At 29.6% G+C, this 10,307-nt stretch overlaps 1 protein-coding gene across 3 annotated transcripts; it reads right to left on the reverse strand.

The window, feature by feature from the left end:
• Window positions 1-631: 631 nt before the first annotated feature.
• Window positions 632-10,074, reverse strand: LOC126852229 (nuclear factor related to kappa-B-binding protein-like). Of its 3 annotated transcripts, none has more exons than XM_050596789.1 (15): window positions 9,934-10,074; window positions 9,318-9,563; window positions 8,991-9,223; window positions 8,639-8,904; window positions 8,151-8,503; window positions 7,727-8,064; window positions 7,394-7,642; window positions 7,073-7,303; window positions 6,761-6,982; window positions 6,121-6,503; window positions 5,656-5,973; window positions 5,362-5,548; window positions 3,785-4,565; window positions 3,408-3,716; window positions 632-1,699 (listed from the first exon to the last, which is right to left on the reverse strand). In XM_050596789.1, exons 1-15 carry the CDS (start codon window positions 9,937-9,939, stop codon window positions 1,238-1,240), a joined length of 4,584 nt encoding a protein of 1,527 aa, XP_050452746.1. In that variant the 5' UTR covers window positions 9,940-10,074; the 3' UTR covers window positions 632-1,237. The 3 variants fall into 3 exon arrangements, with proteins under 3 accessions (XP_050452746.1, XP_050452747.1, XP_050452748.1); XM_050596790.1 differs by having other exon boundaries at window positions 9,318-9,574; XM_050596791.1 differs by lacking the exons at window positions 8,991-9,223; window positions 9,318-9,563; window positions 9,934-10,074 and having other exon boundaries at window positions 8,151-8,567; window positions 8,639-8,787.
• Window positions 10,075-10,307: the final 233 nt, after the last annotated feature.

Genomic DNA, 10,307 nt, shown 5'->3' on the forward strand with positions numbered 1-10,307 from the left:
ATACACATAAGAATTAAATTCCGATAATCTTTTATATTTAATAACTCTAAATTTTTTCAAATAATTTTGATTGGTTGATGCCTACTTATCTATTACTTTTCCAAAATTTTGGATGTCGACAGGACGATACTATTAAAATTTCCGTTTTATATGTGTCCTTGCTACATCTATAATTGTGGGAATTAGGAATATGAAGAAATATTAAAAATTTAATATGTTTTATTAGCTGCGCGTAATATTTTTCATTCTAATATATATTACGGATAGCGATATATGTTAATATAAAAGTATTTTTATATATATGCATACGCACGGCGTATGTAATAAATTTTTTAAATAAATTTTCTTAGTGGTTATTAAGTTATATAATGAATTAATATAAGAAGATATTTGTGTAATAAATTTTTTCCTAAATTGTTTTTTCTCTTTTTAATCTTGGAATAAAAGTATCAAGCATATAAAACAATATAACAAATTATGCTTTAAATTTATAGGAATTTGGATACATTAATGCGTACTGATGCACAGTAAATGATATTGTGTATTTTACAATAGCATAATAAAAGTAATTAAAACATAAGATATACTACAAGTTATTATTGTTGTTATTTATATTAAATACGTACAAATATCAATTCAATACACATACATATATTTCATGTACATATACAATGAATCATTTAATTTATTAAAAATCAGATTTTAAACACATATCAGATAATTATAAAAAAAAGCAAAATTTGTTTATACATTTATTGTGTTAAACAAATATGAAAAAAATGATTTATCTATGTGTGTGTGTGAAAGAGTTACGCAAATTGCATTATTTTCGTTCCTAATGTTATAATCGAAGATCGTTAATATGTGTATGTATATGTGTGTGCGTTTGTGTTTGTGTGTGTGCAAATACTACAAAAGTCAGTTTTACATTCATTTATTTAATATTAAATTGATTTATTTAACTAATTAATAATTTATAAATACTAATCTTTACTAGTATATATTTTTATTATATATTCCTTTTTATTATATATGTTCAATTTTATGGATATTACATAGTACAGTTATCAAACTAAAATGCAGTGTAATCACGCAATATTATATTTATTGAATATTATATTTATTGAATATAATAATGGGATACTTTAAAGCATTTTCAATTTAAAATATGTGATTGCGTAACATACGAACAGTCAAAAAAACAGCACTAATTAGTTAAGTATGAACATCAACCCTATCAAGGTGTATTGTACGAAGTATTCCTCGGCGATTGCGTTTGAAGAGTTTGTTGCTGATTTGACATAGGTTGCGTGGAGGCTATTGTTGTAGGAGCAATAACTCGTGCGTATACGGCACCACTTGTAGCTTTCAGCCCGGTTGGAGTAGGGATTACTTTAAGTCCATGCAATGTTTTGATATTAAGCAACTGACTTGGCAAGATAATCGGTTGTTGCGTTTGTTGTTGTTGCTGTTGCTGTTGTGGCTGAGAGGTTGATTGCTTTCCTAATACTACATTTCCACCACTGGTGCTCACCGCAACGCCGACGTTCTTGTTACCGCTAGCTAATACAATAGGTTTTCCAGCGAGTTGAGCAGTAACCATGCGAAGAGTCTGAGGCTGTTGTGGTTGAGATTGTTGATGTTGTGTCACTGTTATTATTTTTGATGGACTAGAAGATGCTTGCGCTTGTGATACCACCTACAAATATTTGCATTATAAAAAAAAGATTATATCAAACTTATACAACTATCAAATATATAAATATAAAATATAATAAATTTTATAATTTCTTGTTTAACTTTAATTTTTTAATTCTTGATAAAATTCTCTTTTTTAATATCATTCTTCAATAATAGGAAGAAATGTTAAATATAATTATTTTTTAGAACCAACATTTGTTATAAACAAAACTGATTTCTTAATAATATTTTTTTCAAAAGATTAATATATAATTCGAATCTTATCATATCTAATTAAATTTAATTAATCACGTTTTTTCCCTCATTTATTTATTATTAATATTATTTTCGTTATTAGTGTAATCGTATTTATTACAACATTGTATATTACAACTTCTGTTGCTTAATTTTGCAATTTTTTTAATTATTATCAAAATTGTTTTGTTTTTGTCAATAAATAAATTTATTTTTAAAACATATGGTAATGTCTGACGCCAAGTCGTACATTTCAAAAAAAGTCACGCGCAGTAATTACAAGGCAGACCATGCTTTATACGTGAACCGCTGTAAAGTTACGAGTACCTTAGATTATCGGATCTCAATGATGGCTAGGCCAATCGAATTATTAATAGGCTTAATCGATAGTTTGGATTTGTTTTATTTAGAATAAAAAGTTACATATTATAAAATTTAATTCTTTTATACCATGTTTTTTAATGTTGAGTGTTATGTAATAGTGTATAATATAATTGTGTATTTTAAACATTTATATATATTTTTTAATATGCTTGTATATACAATTCATATTACTACAAATATTTTCAGATAAAGGATTTCTCGAAGCATAATATGTATCAATAAAGATGACAATTAAAGAAAATATCTATGTATAAAAGAGAGAGAATAAGCAAGAACTTTTATTTTAACAAAACTTGATGCTACTATACAGGATATTCTATTAAAAGTGGCCATTCCCTTTTATTTTTTAAAAGAAATAGACCATAACAATTTATATATATATATATATATATATATATATATATATATATATAAATTATTTATATATATGTTTATATATATAAATTGTTAATATATATATATAAATTGTTATATATATATATATATATATAAATTTATACAAGTGCGATTTGATGTCTTATATATATATATAAATAAGACATCAAATCCGCACTTGTATAAAAAATTGTTAAAGTGATTCTTCAATGTATATTTTATTTTTCTAAAATAGTTATAGAACAAAGAACCTTTGTTTCAATGTATACATAGCTTAAATTTATCTTTTTTGTAAAAATGATATGAAAAAATGCGCCAATTGGGAATAAAAATTATACACACTATAAAGTTTAATTCTTTTATTATACACATATATCATATGTTTTATATATATGAAAATTTATATATATATATATATATATATATATATATATATATATATATTGTTCTTTGTTCTATAACTATTTTAGAAAAATAAAATATACATTGAAGAATCACTTTAACAATTTTTTATACAAGTGTGGATTTGATGTCTTATTTTACTTTTTGTAAAGATATTTATACACATGCATGCATATTCATGCACATGCACGCACATGCACGTAAAAAAATAAGTCATTAACAATTGTAAATTAACAATTGTAAATTAATTTTAAAATGTTTTAGATAAAAATCGCGTGCGCGTATGTATGCAGTATATAAAATGCGTTTACCTGGTATTGAGCTTGTATAACTTGTTTGCCCTGTCTATTAAGTTGATTTGCATGACCAGTAGTAGCCAATTTCAATCCTTTCTGAGTAAGCAAACTTTCGACGGAGATAATCTGTCCTCCACTGCTGTTTGTTAAAACTTTTGCCAGTATTTTCTGTTGCTGCTGTTGTTGATGGGGTGATTGTTGTATTTGCACAGCAATAGGTTTTCCCCCGATTTGTGCAATTATACGTTGCATTCCCGGAGTCTGTTGTATAGGTTGCTGTTGATTAGCTGCAGCACGCTGTTGTTGAAGTTGCTGCTGTTGTTGCTGATATTAAAATAAAATTAAAATAAAATCAATTAACATAATAGCAAAGATTTATTAGAAAATTTTACCTTTAGTTGTTGCTGTTGCTGTAATTGTTGTTGTGATTGATTATTTGATGATGAGGATTGTTTGATAAATATCGTCTGACCTTGAAGATTGTGGCCCGTGAGTAATGATTTAATTTGACTGGAACTAACTAATTTAATCTGTGATGCTAAGAGAGTTTTGCCTGGTAAGACATGCGGTTGTTGTTGCGATTGTTGTTGCTTTATATTAGTAGTTTGTAAAATACTTTTCCCTGCTTGATTTGTTACTATAGTTGGTTGCTGTTGCTGATTTTGCATCTTTGTACATGGCAATATTGTCGTCAAATTCGTTGTAGTTCCGTTCGTTACATTAGAACTACTACTAGCAGAAATAGGTTGTTGCGCAGATTGCAACACAGAATGTCCGGCCAGACGAATAGTTTGCAGACCAGCGGATGTAGATACTTGAATTTGGTGATGCGGAAAATTATGTTGATTTGATTGTAGAAGACTTTGCGTGGCATTTGTTTTAACTATAGCAACCGGTTTCCCTCCAATAGCGGATGTCTTTTTCATCATAGTTATTGGAGTGAGTTGCGGTTTCGCTTCCATTGTAACATAATCACGGTCTGTATTTGTTATATTTGTTGATGTAATCGGAGAAGTTACAAGTGATGCATCTCCCGAAACGACAGTTTCAGTGGTAGAAATGGTTGATGTTGTTATTGCACTAACTGCCACTTCTACATTAGTATTAACGGAATGTTCAGTGGTACTAGGATGCTCATTAACAGCTTTCCCTTCAGTTTTACGCTGCTCTTTCCTATAAAATTTTATATATATATATACACACACACACACACACACGCACACATACACACGCGCGCGCGCGCATACACACACACACACTCACACACAAGATGTATTATATTCGGTTACACAAATTATGTAATGTTATTTCTTAATGAAAAAAAGAAGTTCAAAACTCCTGAATTAATTCTTTTCTATGATTACTGTTACACATCATCATTGGAATTAATAACATCTATAGCTGTAAAACTGGTCTATCACAACTATTCCTCTGAAAAATAAAATGATTGTGATTGGCCAGCCTTAAAACTACACATATTATTAAAGATTAGTGGTGATGTCTCCAAATGTAGTCTATGATGCTTAATAAAAGAGGAATTATTAAAAAAATGTTACTTTATTGATTCTTGAGGCAGGCATATGTCCGCAACCATGTGCTGAATTGAATATAACTATGCAGACACACACTACTTGCAATAAGCAGCTCACGGATATATGCCCATCTAAAAAACAATTTTTGACTAATTTTTTTACATATGGAAATAACTATGTAATTCATGGACCCAAATTATAATTCATGGTATATGTATATTACACACATTCATTTATACACACCCCATTCCCTACATAATATACATATATTCATACATACATACATACATACATACATACATACATACATACATACATACATACATACATATGTACATACATACATACATATATACATACATATATACATATATATATATATATATATATATATATATATATATATATATATGTATATATACACTTCGGATATTTACTTGGATACAATGGATTGCGCAGGTATAGTCGTTGTCCGCCTTTCTTTTTTGAGAATTTCTTTAGTATTTGGAGATTGTTCCTTATTCATATTGGTTGATTTGAGAATCGGTAGCGCTTTGTTTCGCGATGTATTTCCAACATTTTTCTTATTCTTCGCAATACCTTGCAATTGTTGATGGACCATTTCTAAAAAATAAAAACAAATTTTTATATAATCACAAACGAATTGAATGTATAAATACATTAAAAACACATTCTAGTTACAATAAACAATTAATAAAATAAGAACAAACCGAATTCAGATTCGGATCGCCCTCGATGAAGATAAAGCCATTCTTTTCGACGAGGATAATATCTAACACAAGGATCTGTTTCATAATGTAGTCTATCAAGGGCTCCTGACACTACAGAGTGGAGATATCCTTCTTTTTCATCATTGTCCTGTACTTTAAGGTATTGCGAATCCTTCAGTAACTGACAAATATCAGCTCGAGTTCCTTCACCATTAGGAAGTCGAGCGGTAGCATCCCTAACTAATGCTAAAATCGTTACGAAGTTTGGACGATCTTGCACTAGCAATGTATGTTCTCGCGCTTTAGATTGTCCTGAAGCTTGATTAATATAATAATAAAATTTAATTAATTTAACAATTAGATATATATAATTTAAATAAATGTACATAAGATCAACATCAATAAAAATATTTTTATAAAATATCAAACAAATATTCATTACACTTTACATTGCATAATTCATACCGATGTTATGTTGATAAATTCCTTTCACCGGACCGACTACGGATGCGTAACCGTGCATACGATAAGTAAACGCCTTGTGAGGTGCAGCATATCGCATACGTTCTTGTCTTCGAAATTCTTCTCGTTCTTCCGCCGTGGACGGGCGAACTTTCCATTCTGTAGGAAATAATGGGCGAGGTGGCTCTGAATCAGTTGCAGTGACTCCAGCATCCACGCTGGTAGATTCCAATACAGGACTTCCGCTTCTACCACTCTGGGTCAAGCTTCCACTTGTAACCATGTTATTATTCATGCTATTGCTTAAAGAAGTAAGCTGAGTCTGCTGCGGTTTTGTAGCTGTTACAGCATTAGCAGCCGAAGTGTATGGCGATGTCAATACATCTCTATATAAGTAAAATTATTTGTTAAATATCAATTTCTCCTTATAACAGAGCTATATCTAACTTATAACTTATCATACGAGCAAATGAATAATATTAGAGATGTTCATAAACTTATTAAACAAGAAAGAAATTCGAGTATTCGAGTGCTTATTTATGAAAATACCTAGTTAAATTCTAATTTAATTCTAATTTAATTAATTCTATTTTATTATGTAGCAATAAAAAATTAAAAAGTTAATGTTTATTGTAATACATACTTATACATGAGAAATTTTGTACACAAATCTTGCAATCGAGTATCAGAGTCTCGTCCTGCACCAATCCAAGCATATACACCTCGACCTTTATTTTCTAAATAGGGTACGAGTTCCTGGTCTCGTTCTTGTCGTTGATCCAAATCTTGAGAATATGTCAATTCGCCAGCAAGAAATCCTAAAGCTAATGGTACTAACATAGGCCATGAAGATACCAAAGAATACCTACCAATACAAATAATACTAGTCATATAATTGATTAACGGCGGCTTTCTATAATTGTTCACAATGTAGCAAATTTTTCTTTGATATTACCAGTCATTCAAGGGTGAAATAGGATTGCCTTGCCACTGCATCACTGCCTCTTTCATCTCTGCTGCGCTCATACGATATTCACCCTTTGATATGAAGGCATCTCGCAACAAAGAGAAGAAACATGCATGCGTTTCTTGCATTAATTCTGCTCCATTGTTATCTATAGTATTTTCGCTTGATGGTACAATCACTTCTTTTTCCGGTATCGAAATAACGCTCTCATTTTCGCATCTAATGTCAATTAGTCGATTTAAATATTTGTGATTATAATTCAATTAATTGCAATTATATAATATTAACTGTACATAAAAATAGACTTACTTGACATCATTGAGTATATCAATTCCATCATCCAGTTGGATTGGTAACTGTATCATATCAATACTATCTAAATCAAGCTCTTTCTTAGATTCATTTTCCTCTTCTTCTTCAGTTTCAGCTAGTATATCTTCATTCACGCCCGAACTTAATTCCGTTTTAATATCATCATATTCCATATCTTCAACTTCTTTCTTTATTTCTAATGTATTGATTATTACTGATTTGTTATTTTTTGGAAACACTGGACTTCTGTAAATCAAAAATATGAGAAAAAAATAAATAAAATATCACAGTTTTATTTATCTAAATTCATAAATAGTCAACCATAATTACATTTTCTTCTTAGTTATTTGATGTGTTTCATATGCATCAACTGGCTCCGATTTTATAGATGTTGTTATTTTATTATAATCCATGTCCAAGATATTAGGTTGTCTATTATCATCTGTTGTATGGGAATAGTCACTATTGTCACTTTCAAGTTTGACAGAATTGGAATTCGTAAATTTTAATGTAGATGGACATAACGAATTTTGTTCCAATTTGATTTTCTTCTTGGCAGATGCAATTTTCATAAAATTACCAACTGAAAATTTGTGCTTTTGACCAATTTGCGATCTTTGTGTAAGATCGGCAAGAGCGATTCCTTGAGTATTCAATTCTGGATGAACCTACATATGATTAATTAATTTTATTAAAATAAATGATTATACCACATTTAAATATATGCATAAAGAAAACGAGAGTTTATACATACATCACGACAAGCTCGTCGTTTTTTATGCGCAGTTAACATGGCACGATAAGTTTCTTCTGTCTGTTCACGTACAAAGAGTGATCTGCTCGAAGCATATTCCATTCGTTGCAAAGTAGAAAATACAGGTCGGATTGTCTCGTCCTCATGGTTGAGTTGTAAGCCCTTAACTAATAATCCTTGAAAACTCGTGGCAGAACGCCGCTTCCTTTTCTGTTTAGCCCCGGATGTTTGATAATATGGATAATTCTCTTCGTTTTCGGAAGTTGTATCAGCAGACAATCTTGTGTTGGCCCCAAGTTCCGCTCGAATTACATTTAGCTCCTCCATATAGCGCAGCTGGGTCTTCTCTTCAACTGTCATTCATTTGCGCGTTAGTATTGTCTTCCAGAAGTTATTATATATTTCTCTGCCAAATGGCTGAAGTGTGGGAGAAATATAAACAGCCGAAAAATATTTGACTATATTTTGCACATGGAATAAACACTCACCCATTACTGGCTTTGGTTTGCGCCAGTGAAATTTAGACACTGTTCGATTTGCTGGTTGATTGAAACCTTGTTTATATGCATTTGACAGTAAACTTTCTCGTGACTTAAGTAGCTGTTTTGCTAGTTCATATGAACGTTTTTGTTCTTCAAACAATAATCTTCTTTTCTTTGCTTTACGAACTAAACTACGTATTCTTTTAATATCAGGACGATAGTGACCAGCAGAAAGATGATTGTGAAATGCATCTAGTGCTGCTACACCAAATCTACAACAAATATATTATCCAAAATGTTTTAATATTAAATTGTTTATTATACCTCATTTTGCAAAAAAATATGTAACATTTTCTACCTATTGTTTTCTCTGTTGAATAACATTTGTAATGATTTTTCCATTTGTGCCTCTATATTACACTCTTTTGGAAAAGTAGGTAAAAGATTACATAATGTCTCTCTTTGACTTTCAGTAAGATATTCATTCCAAAAATGTGGATAATCTAGCATTTCCTTAAAAATATTAAAATATTCGCAAAAATCCTGTGGTAATTTTACTTTAGTATTGGCAGCAATACAAGTTTCCCATCTCTAAAAATTATTTTGTTAAATATAATTAATAATAAACTTTATTTATTTTAATTAACTATTAAGTATAAAAATATAATAAGATACAAAAGCTTACCAAAGCGTCAGGTGGCTCTATATTTTCCATATATTCTGCATTTTCATTCTCATCTTCATCCTCTTCTGCAGAATTATGACTTTCACTACTGCTTGTAGCATGATCTACACTATCTTCCTCACTGTCTGTTGTTGTACTACTGCCGCTCATAGTACTACTGCTACTATCAGTTCTAGAATCATGCGTTGAAACTTCATCTTCTTCTTCCTCTGCTCCGCTATCTTCACCAGCTGAACATTCATCTATCTACAAGTATACTTAATTTATGATGTTGATGATATGCATATATATAATAGAGTAACAAAATAATTTCATTGTTTTAATATTTTTTATAATCTATCTCTTCTTAATGATTCTCAAGATTTTTCTCTATTACATTTTATTATCAATTGCTATTAACAATATAATATGAAATATAATATAAGTGATTGTAAAGTATATTATATCTAATAGATAAGTGTAATCTATATATTATTGTTAAAAATATATGCAAAGTTTTAGAAAGAATTTAAAGTACACTATACATATGGAACTAATATATTTGTATTATATTCATATTAGAAAGTAATTATATAGCATTGATTTTTCATACACACAGTAATTAATAAAGACCAACCTCCATGTCTGTGGTAGCTTTGTATACGTCTCTTTATTATAATTATTTGTACTGTTTACTAAGATAACAAATCCTTATATACTCCTAATAGTACACATAATATGTAACCCCAATGGAAAAAAAATCTAGATATTTTCTTGTTTGTATAAACACTTCTTTCAATGAAAGGAGTCTGTTCATTTTGTTTGCACTATTTACACTTAAGTCCGTATTTATAGTTTGTTCTTAAATTGGGTGCATCCAGCTCACTGATGATGTTTTCGAATGTAGCATGTTTAATCGCTTTGAAAGCGAATAATGACGTTATTGCATTGAACTCCATAAAGTTAGCCGGTCAACATTCATTTTTAACAACATAATTTTTTTTTTACGAA

The sequence above is a fragment of the Cataglyphis hispanica genome, chromosome 10, assembly GCF_021464435.1.
Source record: "Cataglyphis hispanica isolate Lineage 1 chromosome 10, ULB_Chis1_1.0, whole genome shotgun sequence".
NCBI lineage: Eukaryota > Metazoa > Arthropoda > Insecta > Hymenoptera > Formicidae > Cataglyphis > Cataglyphis hispanica.